Consider the following 25,795-nt stretch of genomic DNA (forward strand, 5'->3'; position numbering starts at 1 on the left):
AAAATGTTGTGCAAGTGCACTGTACATCATCTTTCTCTCTCTCTTTTGGGGGGGGGGGGAGTAAGGGGGATGTTGGTATAATGTTCTGACATCATTCAACATGTGCTGCAGATGAAATTATGGCAACTTCCATGCCATATTCTTGTTGAGGCATATTTGAAACATTACCTTTCATTATGTCTCAAATGCCTCAACAAGAATATGGCATGGAAGTTGATATGATTTCCCACAAAATTAAGTCTACCTAAATGTAATCGGGATGTTCCTTTAAAAGGTAAAACGCATGGAGAATGTGATCATATGAATGACGTCAGAAGTTTGATTAAATATGTATAGCCTGTTCCAGCCGTAACTGTAGGCTATTTTCCTCACAACTTTATTGATGTAAAAGAGAAGGTGGGCTGAACATCGAATTCCCGGCGGAGGACAGAACAATCGGTAGTTTGAAGGACACGGTGGACTTTTCCTTTCCCTCTCCAGCCTGCACACAACCAACAAGACAGGAGCACCGAGGGGGGCGGCAGATTCCCGTGGGGTTCGTTTGAGATAGGACCATCAGGTGCTTAATATTGATCTAAATGACTCAGTCACTTGCATCACTCAAACTTAAAAATAAACTTTGTTATATGGGACTGCATGAGCCCTTTTTCCCCCGAGGCAACCCTTGGCCATAATATATTCTGTTTTTCTCCCCAGTTCAGTCTATAAAAAGAATGCGACTTAATACGCGCACTTGATGCCTTCGAGAAACCATCCTCCTCCTCTCTCTCTGTCTGACTGACTGACTTGGGAATCTATTTGCCAGACTCCAACCGCAGACCAGGAGAGGAGGAAGACCCCGATGGAAAACCATGCAGCACTTTGAACCCATGGAGACATGGCATATATGTTCCTCTCATCTACAAACAGATTCAGCGCACGATTTGCTTTCATATTCACCGTTTCTCTCTCCTGCACCTATTTATGCTATAGTATTATTTTCTGTCGCAGCACAATCATGACAAAACAGGGCTACGACAGGGAAAGGTGCCCGCCGAACAAGAACGCAGGAGGCAAGAAACTTCTGGAGAAACTGGACTGCGCCTCGCTGGACGCCAGGTCCGCGCTGAAGGAGTCCGCTGCCCGACGAGGAGGACCGAGCGAGTCAAGTCAAAGCCCTGCCTCGTCGGACAATCAGTCCACGGAGCTGAGGCTGAAGAACATGAGCATGGCGCAGAGATACGGGAATAAGAAGCTGCCCAACGCGCTGATTGTCGGCGTGAAGAAGGGGGGGACGCGCGCCGTGCTGGAGTTCATCCGGATACATCCAGATGTGCGCGCCCTCGGAACGGAGCCCCACTTTTTCGACAGAAACTACGACAGAGGACTGGACTGGTACAGGTGAGGACAGAGGACCTGATCACACACAGGCATATTTGTCCTGTTAATGTATTTGGTGTGTTTTTGGAGACAGTTGCATTTGTTACTGTGTGTTGTGCGTAAATCCCGTGCGTCTTTACTGTACATTAATTCCAATCAGCCGGTGCGCTGCAGTCTGGCATTTATTTGCTCTCCTAGTGGCGGACGTCACTGCACACAGAGACAGACAGACAGACAGACAGACAGACAGACAGACAAACAACTATACTAACTGTGTACACACACACACACACACACACACACACACACACACACACACACACACACACACACACACACACACACACACACACACAACACACACACACACACACACACACACACACACACACACACACACACACACACACACACACACACACACACACACACACACAAACAAAGGCAGCGGGCCAGAACTAATATCATTAGTTTGATTCTGTTTTTCTCTCCTTCATCGAGGGCCTGTCAGGGAAACTCCACAGTGCTGAAAGGACAGCTCCATGGTGCTGATGTACTGTAGAATCACACACACACACACACACACACACACACACACACACACACACACACACACACACACACACACACACACACACACACACACACACACACACACACACACACCAGCATCATACTTCAAACAAGCTGCACCTGGACATGTGAAGCACTTTGAACTGCATCTGTGTATGAAATGTGCTATACAAATAAACTTGACTTGACATAATGTTTCCGTCAGTTGGTGAGGGCAGAGGAGTTTACAAGGTGTAGCCTAACCAGCCAGCACCTACCTTTGAAAAAAGCACCAAAATCCTGTCTGTATTTTGTTTCCATAGTGAATCGATAAAATCAACCTAAGCTGTTTATGTAATAAGTCAAATTGTAATGTTTGTAAAAGACCATTTCCAGGTTCCACTCAACATAAAACTGTGTGAGAACTGCCTCATTGAGTATAGGCAAAATTGTGTTATAGGCAAAATTGTGTAGCCTCAAATGGGGATGCTTGACATGTCTAGTAACTGAACAGATCCTACATTTTCACAAAAGCATTGGCTAAATGACAAAATAAATATAAACATAATTTTCATAGGGCCATAATGTGTATTAATAGAAAAGTCTTCCTTCAATAGGGAGGTAGCCTGTTCAGCGATATGCTGCAGGGACCGAGCTGTAGGCCTATTATGGGGTCTGTGTTAACAGATATAGCCCATATTTGTAGCCTACTTAGCTCTTTTTCAATTTTCATTATTCATTGTTTAATAACTTGAGTCATTGTTTGTTCAGCATTAATTTGCAGCCTTGTAAATACAAGCTTATATCCTGCACGTACATGTCTGTCGCTCGTCCTGGCTATTCTGCCTCTGGCTGCTGTCTACAAAATAGCCAATGTGGTCTAAATTGAACATTTACTTGCAACATATTACAAACTATTACATGATTGAAAACACATTAATTTGAGAGGGGGAAAGTCTGTGTTTTGAATGTCTGCGGTCACTTGAGTTTTGTGACGTCAAAGTGGGGTCACAGGCCAAAACGGTTGGGGACCACTGCTATATAGTGTGACATGACTTCTGAAAGGTGGAGCTGCCCACAGGCACTCCAGTCACACGGACACACTGTGGATAAGACACACAGGGATGCTTCCAAGAACAGGGAAGGAGTGATGAGATTTGTCCTCTGGCTGCACTGCAGGAACCACCTCATTCTCATGTATACGAGTACCTGCCCATCATGCCTCAACCTTTTCACTTCAAAATCCTCAGGCACACAAGCTAAGTTTTTTTCCACCTTGGCTTGCAAAGTCATACTCTCAGCAGCCTGATTGTAACCTTTTAATAAGTACCGTAATGACTTGACTTGTCCAATTCTATTACATTGAATGTAATGTTCGTCAGTTTACAAGATGTTTTGTGCCAACATTGAATAATGTAAACTGTCCTCCAAAGTTACTGGATTTAGGTAAAATGCTGCCTTTTGACTCAGGCACGGGTTTAAATACACATTTTACTTTTTTGTTGTTTTTGTTTCAAACATTTACTGTGGCAATTTTTTAATCACACATCAGTTGCAGTGGGGGATGTCATCAAGGGGCATCTTTTAATGAATTCAATTAGCCTAGTGCACCAAACAGTATATTACCCACGCCTCCCCACCCACCTCCACCCCTCCACAATTAAGATCACTACACTCCTTGTTTCTAAGAACTTTTAGAACTGAAACGACTGACTCGTCTCTTGTCTCGCCTAGTCGCCAGAACAAAATGTTGGCATTGTATGTTTAGAATGTCAACGGTTCTGAAGATGTCACTCGAGCAATGGCTGTGACATCAGTGATGGTCATATGATGATCATGATGTCAACTGATGGTGTCACAGTATAATATCATCAGTGACATCATCAGTGATGTCATAAATCACTGATGATGTCATAGCCACTGAAGATGTCATAAATCCTTCTCTGCTGAGGTTATTGGACGACTTACTCACAGCACAGCCAATCAAGTCTGAACCTGTAGCAACAACATGGACGATGGACCAAGAGCAAGAGCTTTGCTATTGGTTGGTTCAGACAGGGAGATGTTGTTGGCTCTGGAGCTGCTGGCCGAACGCGTCACGCTGCTGTACAAGGACCAGGTAGACTCTGCCGAGGGTCTGCTGGAGAGGCTCCTCCCCTCAAGCGCCTCAGCCAAACCCAGGGTTCGAACCATCGACAGAGCGGTGCAGACACAGCTGACAGACAGTCCTGCCAGCCAATCAGAGCTTCCAAGCAAAGCCGCTTCAGCAGTAGCTCTTCCTCATCGTCCTCCACTTCCTGGGATGGGACCTCCGCCTCCTCCTCCACTTCCTGGGATGAGAGATGCACCTGCTTATCCACTTCCTGGTATGGGAGCCCCGCCTCCTCCACTCCCTGGGATGGGAGCTCTGCCTCCTTCTCCACTTCCTGGGATGGGAGCTCCGCCTCCTCCTCCACTTCCTGGGATGGGAGCTCCGCCTCCTCCTCCACTTCCTGGGATAGGAGCTCCGCCTCCTTATCCACTTCCTGGGATGAGAGCTCCGCCTCCTCCCCCTCCTATGGGAGGAGCAGGTGACATCATCCTGGCCCAGGTGGTTCGTGGCCCTTCGCCTATCTCTGCCCCCTGCCCCACCCACCGTATGAAGAAACTCAACTGGCACAAACTAACATCCAGAGTGACAGCTAGTAACTCCGTGTGGATGTTTCCGTCTGATGCAGTGGAACCAGACTACTGCAGCATTGAGAAACTCTTCAGACTTCCTGTAACCAAGACTACGACCAAAACCACAGCCAAAGATATTTCTTTCATCAATGCCAAGAAAAACCTCAATCTCAACATCTTCCTGAAGAGGTTGAAATGCTCCCATGAGGAGTTTGTGTCTCTTATCCAGAAAGGAGATTGGTCCAGGTTTGACGTGGAAGTCCTGAAGCAGCTGATCAAATTGCTGCCAGAGAAACACGAGGTAGAGAATCTGAAGGCCTACCAGGGCCGGAGAGAGAAGTTAGATGGAGTTGATCAGTTTTACCTTCTACTGCTGGCTCTTCCATGCTACCTTCTGAGGATAGAGTGCATGGTGCTGTGTGAGGAGAGCAGCTGTGTGCTGGGGATGCTGCAGCCCAAAGCAGATCTGGTGGAACGAGCCTGCCAAAGTCTGAGGGAGAGCACTCGGCTACGCAGCTTCTGTAAACTCATATTAGATGTTGGAAACTTTCTCAACTATGGAAGTCATATAGGGAACGCCAAGGGTTTTATGATCAGCAGTCTGTTGAAACTGACGGAGACCAAAGCCAACAAATTCAGCATCACCCTCCTTCACCACATTGTAGAAGAGTTAGAGCAGTACCACCCTGACCTGCTGAACCTGTCAGATGATTTGGAGGTCTGTGAAGAAGCTGCCAGTGTGAACCTTGAGTCCATCCAGTCTGAAGCCATCTCTCTCATTGAACGTCTGAAAAACTCTGAGAAGAAGGTGGCAGGCTCCTCCACTAAGGACTTGAAGGAACAATACCTTTCTGCTATCCAGGACAGCCTGGGGGCCTGCGGGCCGCTGGAAGAGCTGCTGGCCTCCATCCAGGACAGGAGGGAGCAGCTGGCGGTGTATCTGTGTGAGGATAGCAGCAGCTTCAGCCTGCAGGAACTCTTCAGTACCATCAGGAACTTCAGAGTGGCCTTCCTTAGAGCCATCAAGGACAACCAGACATGGAAGGAGCAGGCAGTGCGGGCAGAGAGCAGGGTGAAGCAGCAGGAGGGGGAGAAGAGGAAATGTCAGAAAGGAGAAAACGGAAATGTCGGTGAGTGGAGAGAGAGAGGGGAAGGCAGCATCAACAACCTACTGTGTGAGATCAGGAATGGCTTCAACCTGAGGAACACAAAGCCGCACAGTGACAGAAGGAGCAATGGCCGTCTGCCCCCGGCTGACAGGAGCAGAAACAGCAGACAGTTGGATCAACATGGGATGCTGGAGAGGTCGTTGGCTGTAGAGGAACCGCAGACTGTCTCTTCAAAGCAGGAACAACCCCCAAAACCTGCAGACGTTCCAGAGGCAGGGGACGCTAGAGCTCTCACCACTGAAACATCACTCAAGTTGGGGTCAGCTAAGAGCGTCAGCTCCTCAGAGTCCCACACCCCCGGCCCCCTCGTCCCCTCTGTGCCCCACGCCAAGGCTGACCCCACCCACAGCGTAGATCCAGACTCCGGGCTAGACTCCTCTCCTGACTCCCAGACCAGAGAGGGAAGTCCTGCACGAGAGGAGGAAGAGTCCGCCAAGCCTGATGAAGCAGGAGATGCAGAAAATGTAAAAGACATGTCAGAGTCGAGTGGGAACAAAGAGCCAGAGGAGATCAAACCATCAGAACCAATCAGAACCGAACCTGCCCACAAACCGGATTCTGTTGCTGGCACGTCTGGTGGACAGCCAGCCCCCAGGCTGAACAAGAGCAGCTGTGAGTCTCTCAGTGAAACCACTGTGGCCGCTGCCATAACTGAGGCAATTCCCTCATGGGACGCCACAGAGGTGGCAGCTGCAGCTATTCCAGCTGCCATTCCAGCTGTGGACTCTGTGGACACAGAGACGGGAATCCGAGGCTTCATCTCCAGGATGATGAGGATAATTTGCCACAGATTTGTGTGCAATTGGCAGGTGGTTGTGTCGTTACTATTGAAATAGCATGGTGGGCAGTAAGGATGATGTGGTCGGTGTGGATGGAGGGCATAAACACTTGCCTTTCACAGCGGAAAGCTGTGTTCATGTCCCAGCGTATTCAAAGTCCTAATTTAAACCATAAGTCACATTTAATGTTTTTGTTATAGACCAAATCACAATGTTGTTTACAATAACGTCCGGGTAGTCTAAAGCGCAGCTTTGCTTTCATATCTCATTAATTAACAAAACTTTCACGAGTTTGGATACCTAATTTACCTGTTGGGCCACAGAATAAAAACAATTACAGCTTGAGTTCACCCAAAACTAGCAGTTATTCCGACCGGCGGTGAGATGTCAAGGAGATTTGGTTGATCAACACAGTACATAAAATAGGCACAACCAAACGTCAGATAGTTGGACCACCGTGTTTTAACGTTACAGTTACAGCTGAAGATGACAACCGAAATAAACAACAAAGAAGTTTGTGATATCTCCCCAATTCAAATCAATCGACAGGTGTCTACCTGGAAATTACTTTTGTTGTTAACGCGATGTCATTCGGTCTATTGAAGTAATCACTGATGACATCACTGATGATGTCACTCACTGATGACTTCGCAATTGCTTGAGTGACATCAGTGATGACATCAATTCTGACTTTAATCTCAGAATTCAGACATTCTCTTCTGGGATTAAAGTCATTCTGCTGTTTTATGGTTGTAAGACAATGTCTGTTAACAGTGTCTTAACTTCTTAAGACACATTTGTGTCTTTTTGACAGCATTTTGTACTGCTGACAGACAACCATAAAACCATAAAACAGCATTGACTGTAATCTCAGAACTTCTCATTTATTTTCGTTGATTTGCCGTTGAGGTCTCACCTGCTTCGCGGGCTGACTGTCGCAGTTGAGCAATTGTAAGCTGCAGCCTGCAGATCCTCACCTTAAAGTAGTGAGATCTTCATTAAATGACTACCTCGCACACGCACACGCACACACACACACACACACACACACACACACACACACACACACACACACACACACACACACACACACACACACACACACACACACACACTCACATATCAGAGTCATTTTAGCTTCAAACTGGTGGCCTGAGGCTATAACATTAAAAAGTATAGATCCAAACACTCCAACATTCCATGTTTCAATGTCACATAATATCCCATATGCCCATTCATTACTGTATTGTACATAATTAAGCTGTTGTTTTTATATGCTGCATGCAATTTCTGTTTTTAATCTGATGTATTATACTTTGTTATTACTGTAGTAAGCTTTGCATTTCAATTGTATTGTCAGGTGCATAGGAAGGAATCTTGCAACCTTTGCTTTTGTAATCATTGTGAAGTAAAACTGCCTAAGGGCCTGTTTTATTTTATAGGCAGATGGTCTTTTACTGTTGTGTATATTGGACTAATTAAATTGATTTAGAGTTAGTTTAATTCACAGACAGGTCTTACTGTCTATGTAATGCTTACCAAAGCCACTAGACAGCCTGTTAAATACATGATAACATTCTTAGCAGTGTAGCTTCGCAGTGGTGAGAGAATGATTGCTGAAGGCGAGTGTTGTGAAATGTATGGAAACACATGCACACACAAGGCCAAATGTAGACAATGCAATGGAGAGTCATTCTCACATGATATATTTATGAGGTGTCACAGAAATACAGTAGCAAGCGTCAACACAGCAAACACAGCAGAGCAGCAGAAATTAAGCACATACATAAATAACCAACTAGCTCGAGCATCAGAACTACAGCTGAACACAACACACTAATCCAGCATGCACAAGTACAGACAGACAGGATCACCTCATCCCAACTACTCGTCCAATCCTCCATCAACAACCTTCTATCTCAGTGTTTCCCAAACTATGGGTCGGGACCCAATTTGGGTCACGGACCCATGGGGGGTGGGTCGCTAACTGGGACGGCACGGTGGCTCAGTGGTTAACACTGTTGCCTCACAGCAAGAAGGTCCCGGGTTCGAACCCCGGTCTGTCCCAGGTCCTTTCTGTGTGGAGTTTGCATGTTCTCCCCGTGTCCGTGTGGGTTTTCTCCGGGTGCTCCGGTTTCCTCCCACCATCAAAGAAAGACATGTATGTTAGGGTTAATACTCCTGTCAGTGCTCCTGACCAAGGTACTGACAAAATAACTGGAGTTGGTCCCCGGGCGCTGCACAGTGGCTGCCCACTGCTCCTAGTTCTAGGAAGGTTCCTAGTAGAGGATGGGTCAAATGCAGAGGATGAATTTCCCCAAGGGGATAAATAAAGGATAACTTAACTTAACTAACTTAACTTAACTTAACTGGTCGTCATGGCAACTCATTACCATGTTTTTTGTGAGTTTGGGTCCCAGGGAGACACAAAATTGATCTTTTGGGTCCCAAGATTAAAAAGTTTGGGAACCCCTGTATCTTATTTACCAGCTTAATGCAAGCCTATAGTGAGAAGCCATTACAACAACGAAAACGTTGACGCTTGCACAGACTGTTGTGCTTGTGGAGTGGAGTAAAGATCCCCCCCCCCTCACCCCACCCCCATGTCACTCCAGATGATAAGGTCCATGCTGATATGATTGTCAGTCATGGAAAATGGTGTGAATATTGCACACATCACTTTCAATTTTGGATTTGCGGTACGGACAGGCTGACAGTTTATGTCTTCAAGATGAAGACCAAAACGTGGCCCTGGACTCCAGCACTGCTTTAATTGTGGTTATAGCACTGGGTATTCAAACAGCTGAGCCACTGAACAGCATCCATTGTGTTAGACTGGTCCTCAATAGGTTCAGTGATAATCTGCTGCAATGTTAGGTTGTAGGCTGCGTGTCACATTTGCTGTGTGTGCATCTGCATCTGTCCAATTCTATCTTGATAGCAAGCAACACCTTATATCTGTGTCTATGTCCTTTTTGCTGCAGCATCTATCTATCTATCTATCTATCTATCTATCTATCTATCTATCTATCTATCTATCTATCTATCTATCTATCTACAGTATCTATCTATCTACCTACCTAACCTACCTACCTACCTACCTACCTACCTACCTACCTACCTACATGTATCTATATCTGTATATCTACAGTATCTGTGACATTAGGTAAAAAATAAGCCCCTGATCAGATTAATATACAGATGTACAAAATTCCACTGAATTAACTCCAAGCTTTAATGGTCAAATGTACTGTGCAGTCTTTCCTATTATAACTTTTGCCTGCGACAGAGCACTATGGCAAAGAAGAGATGTGCAGTGTTCATTACCGTGCCGCCTGAACAGCACACACCCGCACACACGCGTGCACACACACACACACACACACACACACACACACACACACACACACACACACACACACACACACACACACACGGCCTCATTTATATGGCTATTGTGCGAGCGTATTCACATTGTGGCTGATAAAACAGACATCTCACTGCCACCAATTTCCTTCTCTCTGGGCACTTTTTCCATTCTCCACAGCATCATAAGGATCAAACAGGAGAACATGCTATACACACCATCAAGACTATTCTCCACAGCATCATAAGGATCAAACAGGAGAACATGCTATACACCATCAAGACTGAAAAGGGCATCTCAGCTCTATTGATTTGACAGCAGTCAAAAGCACAGTAGTTTCCCTGAGAAGTGTTCAAATTGTATTGGAGGCTGAAGCTACGGATATTCTCCTGGTCCACCATTAATTGGCTGTGGGAGGCAGGGACCTCTGGAACAGTATCATCTGAAATGTTGATGAGGACAGAAAGTTAGATGGTTCTCATTTAACACAAAAAAAGGCTACATTATACAGTGAGAGATGGTCAGGCTTAACTCTAAATTATTAACGAGCTGTCTTTGTTCCAATGCAGCTCAGAGAGATGATTGCGGTGGTTAACATTAATTTCAAAACGACCCTGTCCCCCCCTATGGAATCAGTCAGGGAATAATAGATCCTCTGGCAGGTTGAGACCCGATGTGTTGTGCTTTACCTGCAGAGCAGAGTCATTGTGCGTTTCAAACTGTATTGGGCCATCTAAAGGGAAAACTGCACTGTGGCAATAATAATCAGCTATACTATGTGCAGCCAATCACATATTAAAACTCTCCCATTTGATTTGAAATTGAAAAACCAATAGTCCCAAATCAGCATGGGAACTTTGATGGTGGTGAAAGTCCATTGTCCAATACATGATATCAGTCTACATGGTCCTGTAACTAAAACAATAGTAGGAAGTGTGAATTCCTTATGCCATGCAGCATGTGTGTTACTGATGACCCATGTCCTCAGGGTTGTGAGTCAGTCAGCCAGATAGGCCAGCAGCCAGCTGTCGCCCGAGTGATTGTGATGTCATCAGTGATGTAACAAGAGTAATTGTGATGTCATCATAAATGAGTGATGTCATCAGTGAATGATGTCATAAGTGATGTCACTCAGGGTTGTCAGTCAGTCAGCCTTCCTTCCGACCTTCAGACAGAGCCAGATGTAGGCAGGCAGCCTGCTCGCTGCCTGGCAAAAAGAGCAATTGTGATGTCATCAGTGAGTGATGTTATCAGTGAATGATGTCATCAGTGATGTCACTGTTTGTCCTCAGGGTTGTGAGTCGGTCGTCAGGTTTGTGTGTCAGCCTCCCTTCCAACCTTCAGACAGAGCCAGATTTAGGCCGGCAGCCAAGCTGCCTGGCAGAAACAGCATGAAACACTCACAACTTTGCATTCTAGTGTGCCATATGATGTGCCATATGATGCCTGATGTGCCATATGATGGCACAGAGGGGAAATCTCCCCGTGTAAATAAAGGAATAAGGTATAAATAAAGGTAAAACAAAAAACAAAAAAAAGCTCCAGAGCTCCTCAGCTCTCCTCACGGTCCGCGTTTTTCATTGAACTGCTCTCAGTACAACACAGCTGTCAAGTATAGTCACCAATACAAGCGTGGTAGGGATGTAAGGTTAACCCCTGAGAATAGTTTTGACTGGTTATCAATCTATAGGCAAATTTGCATACAGTGCTTCTTGTTCTTGTTCTCCAGTCAGTCAGTCAGTCAGTCAGTCAGCCCCTCCCCTCCCCACTGCTGCTCAGTGCCATAGTGCTCACAGCACCGGCTGTCTGGCTCAGTCTCACATACACTGGCCTCACATGGCTGCATCTGACTTGAGACACCACCTTTACAGACCTCCTGGAGACTTTCTTTCTCAAAAGAGACTAACGTCGTTAGTGACAAATTTGGAGACTTTTTCCGGCCATGTGATTAACATTACCAGAAAGCAGTACGCCAGGCAATGATGATTCCAGGGTAGCATGTGCCTTTAGCACAGCTAAAAGTCCACACATTTCCAGAGATGGCAGTGACAACACAAAGTATGCAGGCTTAGCTAAGGGTCTTATCTACATGTCTATGAGGGCAGCAAACGTTACTTGCTTGTCTAACCAGAGAGATAGGCCTATGAACAATGCAGCCACACTGAGTGTCAGGCAGCCCAGATAGGGAGCGCTTGTAATTGACACTGGTGCACGCTGAAACTGGCACGAGCGGGCGGAGTTTTTCTTTTCTTCCTCCATAAAAATGAACAGTGTTGCCGGTGGGGATGTTGTAATCAATGTATAATGCCCCACCACCGTGTGAGTTGCTTTTAAATTGTTGTTTAAGCAATAACTGATACATTTTGCAATGATAACAATTGAAGATCTGTTAAATTAAATAGGACAGATTTGCAACATGTAATGATAAATAAAAAATAAAATTAACTGTAACTCCTACAGCAGTGATTCTCAACCTTTTTCACATCAAGGACGCCTAATTTAGTCCACATTTGATGAGATTTTGTCTCTTGGACCCAAATCTGAGAATATTTATTGTTTGATATGATTTTGTACAGAAATGTATGACTATCTGTATTGTAGATAGACAGATAACAGTGAAACTATGATCAAAATCGCCATTCTTCTACATTCTCTAATTGTGTTAACTCATTATAAATGAAATAATGCTGAAGTTGAACAATTAATCAACTTGCTGGGACCCCCTCAAGGACCTCTGATGGTCCCCAGACCCCACGGTGAGAACCGCTGTCCATGATTATGTTTGGAAGCAGTGTGATCCTGTACGTTTAGACATCCTCAGCTCCGGCTCAGAGATTGTCAGCTTGTTAACTCTCCCACCTCAGGAAACTTGTCTCTGCTGGCCTGGGATCAATTCCTGACACAACTTTCTCTCCTGGGTCTCCTCTCTCTCTCTGTCTGCTTCTGAACTATCCGTCTAAATAAATAATAAAATAAAATGCTGAAGGTATGTGGACTGGACAGTGCCCACTCTCCATTTATAAAATATTGACTGAAACATTCCTAGACCAATCATCCAAGAGCTCCTGTACTTTACCTCGAAAGTTAGGCTTGATTCCCGAAGTCTCTGTTAATATCAGTTTAATTGCTGTCACATGTGTTATACAACTGGCCACATATACTGTAGCTGAAAAATGGATGTGGAGTGTGATTTAATGTATGCAGCAGCGTCTGTCCAATCTGTCCATCACTGCTCAAGACTATCATCACAATATCAGCTTGGATGTGACAGCTACTATTCAAAGTCCGTTTCATGTGCATTATAATAATACAAGATCATTTCATCATTCAGTATCATTCATCATACTCTTCTACTCTTCCCTGTAACATGGCAAAAAGCCTTGGGTTTTAATCCTCAGCTGAAACCTGCGGCCCAGCAGCAGGAACGTATAAGCGATTAACAGACTTCCTCGTCTGATCGAAATGTGATGATTTCAGAGGCACTGCTGTCTGCTGTTGGAGTGTCTTCATTTTAGTATTCTTGGATAAGCTGTCCCAAGCCACATGACAGACAGTGACAGCTCGTAGCTCGGCTCAATTCGATGTGTTATTGCTCAAGAAGAACTACAATTGTCACTCATTTCCGTCTGCAAACCAAAACATGAATCGTTGTTATTTCTTGGAAAACAAGAGCCTACTGTACTGTGCCATCATAAAATGGGTGTGTGGTTCAAGGTCAGGCGTTTTATCTATAGCTTTTCGCAACGTAGCAGAATGGCATCGCCCTGGTACAAATATCTTTTGATTCAGATATATCCCTGAGCAGAAGCCTGATGTCAAATCCCCCACTAGCCTATAGACGTTCAGCTCAGCAGTCTGTGGAAAGCAGATTTAGCCAACATACCGGATTTTCTTGAATTTAATTACTGTAGAGTGAGAGATTCTTCATTGTGGGGAAACTGAAATGTTATTTAGGCTACCTGTTTCCCACCTAGCTGACCTGGCTGCAATATTGCTGTATTTGTCTGGACTCTTAACTCTTAATGGGGTTTTAAGGAAGCAAGCCTCCAGCGCTGGTGATGAATGATTGGACGTCACCACAGCAGAAATCTGAGTGAGTGATACTTTAATAATGCAGCACTCTGGCCAGTGGAGACCGGATCTATATTCTGTGATGTCGAGAGGGAGGAAGATGCCATTTTTAGGCACAGTGGCGCAGGCTTTATGAGAATCACAGAGCAGAACTTTTCCTCTGCAGTCGACCTGTGTAATACAACCTGGTAATAGGTTTGGACCGCAGGCAAATCTGTGCATTCTAGTGGCAAAGCTTAGCCTCTAAAATGATAGATTCCTTGACAAAATAGATTTTCAGAATTGTCACTTAATATTGTGCTCAAACAGCATGTAGGCCGATGTGTATATGCTACAGGCAGCAGTATCCATATGTAGGCCTATGTGTATACTACAGGCATTGTGTAATGGGGAACCGAATGGGGAACATGACAGGTTGACTTTTTAAATGACCACTTAGGAAATCAGCCTGGGTTTGTTTTTAGCTGCGACCAGCTCTGCGACAGGTCACTCTGTCAGTCCGTCGGTTGGTCCACAAAAAGTTCACCACCCTTTGGCGGCCACAGTTTCCGCTGTAGGTGGCTGAAAGTTGGCATGTCACCTTCAACAATGACCAGCCAATAGCAGATGACCAGTGCAGTACCCTACTTTAGGCTTCACCACAGATTTTGGTTTGGGGTTTATTTACACAGTCGGTCACTTGCTCTGTTCACCACGTTTTGGTCACATGGCAGGAAGCTAGATTACATTACAGCATCCCAAGCAGGAGGCTGGCGTTCACTTCCCGGGAGAGACACCTCCACAAAATGCAACATTGCGGGGCTGTTCGACTGTTTGTCTCGCTGGTTATTAGCTTGCACCATCCCCCCTCCCCCTATACCATAATGACTGTATAAGCAACGTATCTGAAGAAGTCACTCTGATCCCCACACCACCACAGAGCTAGAATGAAGAGAAGGGTTATGTTCTTCAAATCTACTGGTTTGCAGAGAGAGTACTGTCAATTCCTTAGTGTAATGCTACTAAGTGATGTGTCTGGAAAATTATCACATACGACTGAATTAACTCCAAAATAACAAACAACTTTTCTTGAGAGTTCGGCTCAAGTAGGTTCTAAAGACATGACCAAATGAAACTTATTCGGAGCAATTGCTTCATGACTAATGCCTGCTTTGGAATTGGTTTTATGACATTTAAATGTTTAATAAAACGGTTTAAGCAAAATGTGAAGAAAAAAGATCATTTACATATCAGAGCTTGACATTTGTATAAAGTTGGCCACTGTTATTAATGGATAGGTGTTACATTTCCCACTATGCTTTAAATGCTAATGAGACAAAAATATTATCCCTAGTTGGAAATCTAATAATGTGTCCAAACAAGTTAACATCAGCCAGCCACCCAAAGCTACAGTAACAGGCAGTAACAGTAAGCTACAGTAACAGGCTCTCAGTAACAGTAAGCTACAGTAACAGGCTCTCAGTAACAGTAAGCTACAGTAACAGGCTCTCAGTAACAGTAAGCTACAGTAACAGGCTCTCAGTAACAGAAAGCTACAGTAACAGTAGCCTAAGCTACAATGCAGGCTCTGCAGTAACAGAAAGCTACAGTAACAGGCTCTCAGTAACAGTAAGCTACAGTAACAGGCTCTCAGTAACAGTAAGCTACAGTAACAGGCTCTCAGTAACAGGCTCTCAGTAACAGTAAGCTACAGTAACAGGCTCTCAGTAACAGAAAGCTACAGTAACAGTAGCCTAAGCTACAATGCAGGCTCTGCAGTAACAGAAAGCTACAGTAACAGGCTCTCAGTAACAGTAAGCTACAGTAACAGGCTCTCAGTAACAGTAAGCTACAGTAACAGGCTCTCACTAAGCTACAGTAACAGGCTCTCAGTAACAGTAAGCTACAGTAACATGCTCTCAGTAACAGTAGCTAAGCTACAGTAACAGGCTCTCACTAAGCTACAGTAACAGGCTGTAACAGTAAGCTACAGTAACAGGCTCTCAGTAACAGTAAGCTACAGTAACTAGTTGGAAATCTAATAATGTGTCCAAACAAGTTAACATCAGCCAGCCACCCAAAGCTACAGTAACAGGCAGTAACAGTAAGCTACAGTAACAGGCTCTCAGTAACAGTAAGCTACAGTAACAGGCTCTCAGTAACAGTAAGCTACAGTAACAGGCTCTCAGTAACAGGCTCTCAGTAACAGTAAGCTACAGTAACAGGCTCTCAGTAACAGAAAGCTACAGTAACAGTAGCCTAAGCTACAATGCAGGCTCTGCAGTAACAGAAAGTTACAGTAACAGGCTCTCAGTAACAGTAAGCTACAGTAACAGGCTCTCAGTAACAGTAAGCTACAGTAACAGGCTCTCACTAAGCTACAGTAACAGGCTCTCAGTAACAGTAAGCTACAGTAACATGCTCTCAGTAACAGTAGCTAAGCTACAGTAACAGGCTCTCACTAAGCTACAGTAACAGGCTCTCGGTAACAGTAAGCTACAGTAACAGGCTCTCACTAAGCTACAGTAACAGGCTCTCAGTAACATTAAGCTACAGTAACAGGCTCTCACTAAACTACAGTAACAGGCTCTCACTAAGCTACAGTAACAGGCTCTCACTAAGCTACAGTGCAGGCTCTCACTAAGCTACAGTAACAGGCTCTCACTAAGCTACAGTAACAGGCTCTCGGCCTGAAGCTACAGTAACAGGCTCTACAGTAACAGGCTCTCTGCAAAATAGATCAAGAGAAAAGTGGTGTATTTGAACAACTTCAAACAGTCATTTAATGAAGCTGAAGCTAAATGAAGCAAACCCACCAGGGCAGATACTTTTTATACACCTTAGCCTAACCTGCCTAACTTATTTTTTGTTTTTTTGCTGCGACCATCTCACTCTGTTGGTTGGTCGGTTGGTTCACAAAAAAAATGCATATCTGGTCACAGCTATTGCGAATTTGTGCTTGTTTTAATTAACTTTTAGCTATTATTTCCCTTTGTTGTTCCTGTTATACTATTTCGACATGTTAGCACTATTTCCACTTTACTTCATGTGGAATGTTTGATAAGCCTTTGTTTTATTCATTTATGTATGTATGTATGTATGTATGTATGTATGTATGTATGTATGTATTTATTTATTTATTTATTTATTTATTTATTTATATATTTATTTATTTATTTTAATTGCTACACAGTCTGTGTGCTCCCAGGTCTCTGATCATCCTCACTCCGCTTGCCGGGGAATGAGAGCCCAAGAGTCTTTTCTCCTAATTGAGCGTGTAACTGTTATGTTGTTAAATGACTCTGGAGACCAGACAAACACAATATGTTCTGGACACAGTGATCTGGGCAGTTCCCTGGTCAGCCTGTGAGGCTACCGTATGGTTTAATGGCCTGGGTGCATTATTAGTCTTCGTAATGGCAAACATGTGTTGTCCGGCGGGAGGTGGAGACTCTCTGAATCTCTCCTGCAGACACACTCCACACTGTGATTCATGGTTTCTACATTAAATCCCAATCAGACCGGGGCGTGCCTGAAATCCTCCAACTCATAAAACTTCTTTATTAGTAATAGTGTGCCAGCACAATCCCTTTCATAATTAAGGGTGACAGGGGAGGGCATGTGAATACGACACCGGCTACATGGCAGCGATAATAATCACATTCAAAACTGCTTTATCAAACAGAAATAATGTATAGAAAAATAATATTGTGGCAGTCGAAGGCCACATAAGCATGCGTAGAACTGCTACCTAAGAAGGCTTATGCAATTCTGCATGTTTCCTCAGGACGTGTGCTGGTCTGCCTGCCATGCTCAACTCCCATTCCATTTCAAACAGGATCTGACAGGGGTAAATTCTGAGTCCATGATTGTGCAGGAGCAGATGATTCAAAGCTGACCTTTCCTTGTTGTGATGGTCTGCATCCCTAATAAACCTGCGTTGCTGTTGAGAAGTTTAAGTTGCTCAACGAGACACATTTGTGTGGGCCTGCACAGTTCACTGTTTCACGGTATTTCAGTTGATTTTCTCTGCTTTCTGCTGCAATTCTTTTAATTGAAGCAATCCCCAGTTTTCTTTTTTCATTCATGTGCAGCATCACATTGTTTAAATGTAACACGATCGTTTGGCTTACAGTGCTCTTAAAAACACAATGGAAACAAATCTGCCTCAATAACAACAGGCTAATTTGCAGGTATTACCTGGTAATAGGTACTGTAAAAGAGTTCATGAATAGCTACACATTGTTAAACATGTTGCAATTAACAATAAATTACCAATGAAAGCAATGTATTTTATTCCTTCCTAATCAGTTGCTTTACATACTTTAATATATTGTACACATTTTATTATCATATCAATACATAGCAATAGGCGTTGTATTGAGTTTAAGGGAAAAAAGTGAAAAGCGAGCAAATTATGCAAATTCGGTGCAGGGCACATGTAATATCAAGTCACAACAAAAAAGCCAGCACACAAAAAAAGTCATTTTAGAGGTTTTAATACCTTAGTCTGGGGCAGCGGCACAGCAACAAACAAGTTTCGGCGCGTAGGCGAACTGAAGAAGGCTGAACACTTCAACACTGAAGAAGGCCTACGCGCCGAAACTGAGCGGCCAGCAACCCTAAACCTTCCAGGGTCACTGCAATATGTAGACTAGTTTCCACTGCAGAGTCACTGCAATATGTAGTTTTCACTTCAGGGTAACTACGATATGACCTCCTTAAGGAATAGCAGTGATGCCATGCCTTCCCTCCCCCCCCCCCCCCCCCCAAAAAAAAAGGAAACATGAACAAAAGGACAATCACACTTTGACTAAATTCCAGTGCAATGCCGCCACTCACATCCTCTCAGTTTGACCAAAAGACTGTCTTTCTCTATTTCCGGTACTTGGTAACTTTCAGGAGTGTGTTTCTGGCTTTCTATGACAAACTGCTGCTGTAGTCTGCTGCATGGCACAACATCACAGTAACTTTATTATATGTGAAGGGTTGTAACGGGTCACCAGAAAGAAACTGAAACTTGGGAATTAATGAATAATATTGCTAATAATAAAGATAACAACATCATTCTCTGAAAAGTCAGGACCCTCAGCTGAAATTGGAATGACAATTGACTTTATAGAAATCATGTACCATTCAACGTGTTTGTTAGAATGGCTAACTACATATATGAAATGAAATGAAATGCAATAGTAATAAGAAATTATATAAATGTCCCTAAAGAAATTAAACCCAATTCACTTTGTTAGATGCTAAATGTTTTATCAATAAAAACCACCTTGTAAGAGGTGTACGTGTAATAACTAACTGTATAACTCGCATTGCTGTAAAAACAAAAGAAAAAGAAAAACATTACTAAACTTAAAATCCCAATTAAAGTTGTTATTCCAGCCAACATTTTACCACCATTATTAATATTAAGTCTAGATAATTGAATTATGAAGTCAATTCAGTTATCTCTTTATTTACTGTAATTGTGCCGGTACTGGATTGACGGTTGCGCTGAAGCATCCATCAGTAATTACTTTCCCACCTCATTCCTTTCTTTTGGTTTCTTTTCACATTAGTGGGCAGATCTTCCCCACCTCAGTTCATTTTCCCAGAGTGATTAAAATGTCACAGTCAAGCCTGTAATGCATCCTGACTGCACTTTCACCAATACCAGCGAAGAAGACTGCACTGTAAATTGCCCCCAAATGAATTTAGTTTTGACTCTGACTGAGAAGGTGGTAATCAATCAACCTTTTACAAGCATACTTAATTCAAATGCCACTTACTGTAATCAACATGTTTGTTTGTGTGTGCATGTGTGTGTGTGTGTGTGTGTGTGTGTGTGTGTGTGTGGGGGTGTGTGTGTGTGTATGTGTGTGTGTCTGTGTGTGTGTGTGTGCGCGCGTGCGTCCATGTGTGTGCGTGCGTGCATGTGTGTGTCCAAATCTGGCTTCAAACGACCCAAATTGGGCTTCAAACGGCCCAAATTGGGCTTCAAACGGCCCAAATCTGGCTTCAAACGGCCCAAATTGGGCTTCAAACGGCCCAAATCTGTCTTCAAACTATCCAAATTGGGCTTCAAACGGCCCAAATTGGGCTTCAAACGGCCCAAATTTTTCGTCTTCCGTGTCGGCCCGTATCGGCCTGGCCTGCTTAATAATTAAATAATTAATTGGTAATGCCCGGCCTGAATTATGATCCCAGTCCGCCCCTGGTTGTAGCAGTTGGGTTTAGGCAAGTAAAACAGCTTGGTCAAGGTATTAGGTTATGGGTTAAGATTGCAAATTGTCTGTCTGTGTGTGAGCAGAATTGTGTTCGGCCACAGCTATGCCATTTTACTTGCGATCGCGCAGAATCTTTCAGGATGTGTAAAGAGTACTTCTGCGGGTGATTTAACGGAGGCAGATTTTTTAATTAGGTAATTAGGTTCGACTGAATGGGCAAAAATGGCAAATTAGTGGCCAAATGACTCACGACAGGTTCAGCACCATGGAGAGCTACAGGGTGGAGGACCCCACATTTTGCTCCAGAGTGAGCTGAGTTGTAATCAGCTACTGAAGTGGACTATGAAAACCCTCTGGGGAGAGAGAGGAGAGGCTGCATGCCAACTCTGTGAGCGAGGCTTGACTAAATGGTCACACAGGGACAGGTATTATGTGAAAAGAAAGTATGAAAAGAGTAACTTTAAAAAGTTTTCGACATCATGAGTAAATTTCTATGTGCCTTTCATACATTTTATGTACAAAAAGGTAAAGTGAACATCTACAATGTAATGTTTACATTATACCTTTAATAGCAATACATCATATATGCTATCAGAAATAAACATTATTCTTTGGATATGCATTTACAATGTTTACATGCACAATGTTTTACCGTTATTTTGATCATGCGATTAACTATTTCTGTTTTAATGAAAAGAATACACTGACTTGCTCCCCTTTAGGGCAGAACATTTTCCATCATAAATTGCACATTATTCCCTCCAAAGTTGTATGGCTTGCACATAACAATCTTGTCATTTGTCCAGTGCTTCGAGGCATAAAGGCTGGAGGTAAACAAAGATAATAGCTGCAAAAATCAATAACTCTGAGTAATTTTACAAATGATGCATCTTGTAAATACTCTAATGGACAGGCACACTTGGAGTTTACATGTCCAACAACGCACCACTAATGTGACTAAAATTGCAGTGCGCCACATCATTATCCCACAGGCAATACTTTAATGATTGAGTCCCATTATCAGACTGTTGTCATAAGCGCAGTGAGATTGAGATCAAAGTTTTAGTGTGCGTGGAAACTTGTCTACTTATAGCGAAGGAGGCACATTCTGTCTGGTTGTCCTACTCTTCCACCAGCCAGCTGTGGATGTGCTACAGTGTTAGCAGTGCCGACATTTCACCGCAGGTGTTCATGTCGTTAATCCATTTTTCTGCTTCTGTTCTATCATCGGCTCATCAGTACAATATGGCTAACTCCATCTCCGAGGATGGAGCAAATGTGTGATATTGACACGAAAGAAAAAGAATAGTTGGATGATGACATAACCGGTGATGGATTTAGATTCTGTACTACCTGGAATGTTGGCCGCAGGTTTTTTAGTGTGTCGGTTTTTAGTGTGTTGTTTTTTTAGTGTGTAGGTTTTTAGTGTGTTGTTTGTTAGTAAAGCCTGCTGCTCCATTTCATGAAAGATTAATGGTTGCCCGTGGCCCTGAGGCACCCCAGCCAACAACTCAGGCTTCATAAATAAAGCTAAATGGATCAATATTTCCAAGAGTTTAGAGGTAACCTATGAGCACCCCTACCTTGAGAAAGACATAGAAAGGTTAGCTTTTAATCGAAGCCCTCTCCCAGTAATAATAAAGAAAGTGTGGTATTTAATCATTTGGACTGCGTGGTAATGTATAGGCAACCCAGAATCTCATTCACAACTGCAGTGAAATGTAGAAATACAGGTACTATATCTTATGTAATCATAAAAGTAAAAAGACCAATTTAATAGCACCGCACTGGATTTATTCTTCTGAGCTGCCAAGCTGTTGTGCTGGCTCTCCAGCAGAACAGCTTTTCCATTTAGAATGGTATGAATGTGCTACTTTAAAACTTTAAATAGTAGCCAGACATTCATAGGGCATGTCTGGACCATCAGGTTGACAAGCTTATTGAGAAGCTATAAAGAGAAACATCAAAACATGCAGTATAAAAATACAATCTAAGAATATAGCACAAATAGGTTAAACTCTTGCAACAAAGTTGACGGACATAACGTGAAGACAGCATTGCAGAGTTCAGCGAGACGACAACCAACAACAAAAAGGTTCAGCCCAGCTAAACAAATAGCAATCTATAACAAGACAAACACATCACAATAGCACAGACAATGTTAATAGGCAGACATCATTGTAAGGGTCACCCAAATAGCAACAAACAACAAACAAAACATGTCAGCCACATGACAGACACAGCACACACAGCACAAGACAGGCAGAGAAGAGCAGAGAGATCACAGCACTGTATACTGTTGACAGAGCAGACTACTGCTTAGCCACATCTTTAACTTTAAAGGTAGTGTATGTTTTGAAATCTCTAACATGCTTGGAAAAGAGTTCCACTCATGCGCAGAATGGCTAAAAGCCAGTTAGGCTTCATAATAATGACCAGTTTCAGTGACCCAGTTTAGACCCTGTGCATTTTTCATATTTGGTGTCTATGACGCAGGTGATATGTGTTCATGATTGCATTTGTGAGATGCAACGTCCCTCTGAGCTCTACATCTTAACCGCTGTCGCCCACAAAATGGAGGAAGAAAATCATGTGGAAATTATTCCTGCATGGTCAGGAAAGAAATCACTCTTGCTGACTTGACCATCATGTGTTCTCTCTGTTTCTCTACCTAGGGGACTAATGCCACGGACACTAGAGAGCCAAATCACGTTAGAGAAGACCCCGAGCTACTTTGTCACCAGAGAGGCACCCAGGCGGATCTCCAGCATGTCCCACCAGACCAAGCTGATCATTGTGGTGCGTAACCCGGTCACACGAGCCATCTCCGACTACACGCAGACTCTGTCCAAGAAGCCCGACATCCCGACTTTCGAGGAGCTGGCCTTTAAGAACAGAAGTTTGGGTCTCGTCGACACTTCCTGGAACGCCATTCGCATCGGGATGTACATCCTGCACCTGGAGAACTGGCTGCAGTATTTCCGCCTCTCACAGTTGCACTTTGTGAGCGGTGAGCGGCTGATCACGGATCCGGCATGGGAAATGGGCAGAGTGCAGGACTTTTTGGGACTGAAACGCATCATCACAGACAAGCACTTCTACTTCAATCGAACCAAAGGGTTCCCCTGCCTGAAGAAGCCGGAGAGCAGCAGCCAGCCGCGCTGCCTGGGCAAATCCAAGGGCAGGACTCATGTGCAGATCGACCAGGAGGTAATCGAGCAGCTGCGGGACTTTTATAGGCCTTTCAATGTCAAGTTCTATGAAACCGTGGGACAGGACTTCAGGTGGGAATGAGAATGCCATGCAGAAACACACAGCTGTGTTTTTAAAATGGCTACCGCCTCATCTAGAGCACATGTCATGAAAATATAAGTGAGGGTATACTGTAGATTCTCAAAATATTTAAAGGGACGACGAGCTTACTAAGATATTATGTATAAATTATGAAGATCAATCTGAAGTAATCTATATCAAACATTCAATATAATCATACACCTGGATTCACATCATGCGGGGTTAGTCATTCCAATAAAAATAAAGAAAGAAATGCTGCCATGTCGTTAATTAAAAGAAATCGAACCCCCGGCTTCTTAGCACACACATGACATCGCCATATGAATTCATGAACAGGCAATCAGCTTTAACAGCCTTCAGAACGCCTTCAGTGTGTAGACACTTCACTGGACCTACAATGATTACAGTAGGCTGTTGCTTGAATATGCATTTGCTCATTGCTTATTTATTCATAACATTCACCTAAACTGGCTTTACTCTTCAAATGAGCTGTCAACATAAAGTTACTGGAAAATGTCAAATGAATGAATAAAGTCCACCGATGACTTGGTCTGTATTGAACATTCTCTCCATATCATGGACATAAGCTCACAGTCTCAATAAATGGACTGCAACAGGCATAAAATAGCAGCTCCAGTTTCTGTACTCTTTTGGGAATGTGCAGTAAATCTGAGACTGCCTCATACTGTTGTGTGCTGGCTTCTAGCAAATCCATAATTTCCAGGAAACGTATTTGGGAAAGGGAATTTCCTTTTGTCGCAACTCATCAATCAGAAGAGTCGCCTTTAAACTTCCAATTAATGCCAAATGAAGATGACCAAGCTTCATGTATGTTTTACATTATGGTGTCCACACGCTTTAGTGACAAACATGGAGGGCCACGCAGAATCATCAGAATCATCTGTGTGTCTTTCTGACGTTGCACAGTGAGGAGGACGCACTGCAACGCAACACCTTATCCTGAGAATTTACTGTTCTACAGTAAATGGTTATTAATTAAGGAAAACATATACAATAGTCATGATAGTGGGAAAATATGATAATCATCTAAATTAGAAAAACACCGAAGCACGAAGCAAAGCAAAGTAAAGCTACTAATTGGGCAAACAGGAAGGCACTTGCCCATTTCAATTATGAATAATTTCTTCTCTCTAACTTTCTTATGTGTCACACTTTCATGCTTTAATTCCCAGCAGTAGGACTGTGAACTGAGCAGCCTCTTCTACACTCACTTACACTAAATGTGACAATGTGACCTTCCATATTAAGGAAATTAGATATTCACAGTAGTATTCCAACTGTGCCGTTCCAGCACATGTCCGTGGGCAAAACAGCAGTATTTAAACAGTAATTTGTGATATTCTCCATTCATTTTTGATTAACCTGCCAATGCTGTCTACAGCTGCCTGCTACTTAGTGAGCCATCATCACACACTGATGCACACACCAATTAAGTAATAAGCTCAACTTTATCTCAGCTCAGTTAATTAGAACCTTTCCCCAGAATGCTTAGGGCTTGACAACATAGCAATGAGACGAAGGTGCCACGTACACCATTGCCACAGTGTGATATTCAATGAATACAGCCATGTGGTAACTTGCCTGCACACAGCTGCACTAGATGGGAATTCTATTGAAGAACATTACAAGATTGGAATACCAATATTCCCGAATGCAGAGAATGTAAACCATATTGTGGACAAAAACATGGTAGGCTACCTTCCAAAGTAGCTCTACGTCATTTGAATGTTGGTGTCATTAGTTTGTTGTGCTCTTGTTGCATGTGCTTTTTTCTACTATGGAAGACACCCCAGAGACCTTGAATGTCAATCGTCCAATTGTGTAAGTCAAAACAACTGTATACTATAAAGCAGTGTTTATGGTGTATAAGGAGCCCACTGCGGTTTCTGAATCAAACATTAGTGGCTAAAAATCCAATTGCCTGTGCCGGCTAGTCTAACCTTCAAAGTAAATACCAGAGAAGGAAACTGGCTGTTGTAAATGTCATGAACTTTGAAGTTATACCTCTGCCATTAATGAGCAATGTCTTATAGCGGGCTACACAGCGAAATAAATTGCTGTGGATTCATTTGCTGTCTTAATGAAAACTCACAACAAGACAACATTCAAATTGTGCTTTGCAATCACCTCTTAAAGCCAACACAGTCTTGTGGCCTGGGGCGCCGAACTGGCCCTCATGATGGTTCTGCCTGGCCTGGGAGGTCTAAGACAAACCACACACACAAACCATTTGATTCATGAAGCTAAAACAAAATCGAATGAGATGACCTAAATTGGCTGTTTTGAGTGATTTCCAATCTAATAAATGCTGAAGAATAAATCCACAGC

At 43.5% G+C, this 25,795-nt stretch overlaps 2 protein-coding genes across 2 annotated transcripts; both read left to right on the forward strand.

Moving 5' to 3' along the window:
* Nucleotides 1-877: 877 nt before the first annotated feature.
* On the forward strand, nucleotides 878-23,446 carry LOC310787699 (heparan sulfate glucosamine 3-O-sulfotransferase 2-like; the record flags this gene model as incomplete). The annotated part of the gene is made up of 2 exons (XM_083649182.1): nucleotides 878-1,380; nucleotides 22,828-23,446. 2 exons carry the CDS (start codon nucleotides 878-880, stop codon nucleotides 23,444-23,446), a joined length of 1,122 nt encoding a protein of 373 aa, XP_083505308.1.
* LOC310787810 (inverted formin-2-like) lies at nucleotides 3,920-6,577 on the forward strand (the record flags this gene model as incomplete). The annotated part of the gene is made up of 1 exon (XM_083649288.1): nucleotides 3,920-6,577. One exon carries the CDS (start codon nucleotides 3,920-3,922, stop codon nucleotides 6,575-6,577), a length of 2,658 nt encoding a protein of 885 aa, XP_083505414.1.
* Nucleotides 23,447-25,795: the final 2,349 nt, after the last annotated feature.

Source organism: Poromitra crassiceps (genome assembly GCF_964638095.1).
Source record: "Poromitra crassiceps genome assembly, chromosome: 13".
Taxonomy (NCBI): Eukaryota; Metazoa; Chordata; class Actinopteri; order Beryciformes; family Melamphaidae; genus Poromitra; species Poromitra crassiceps.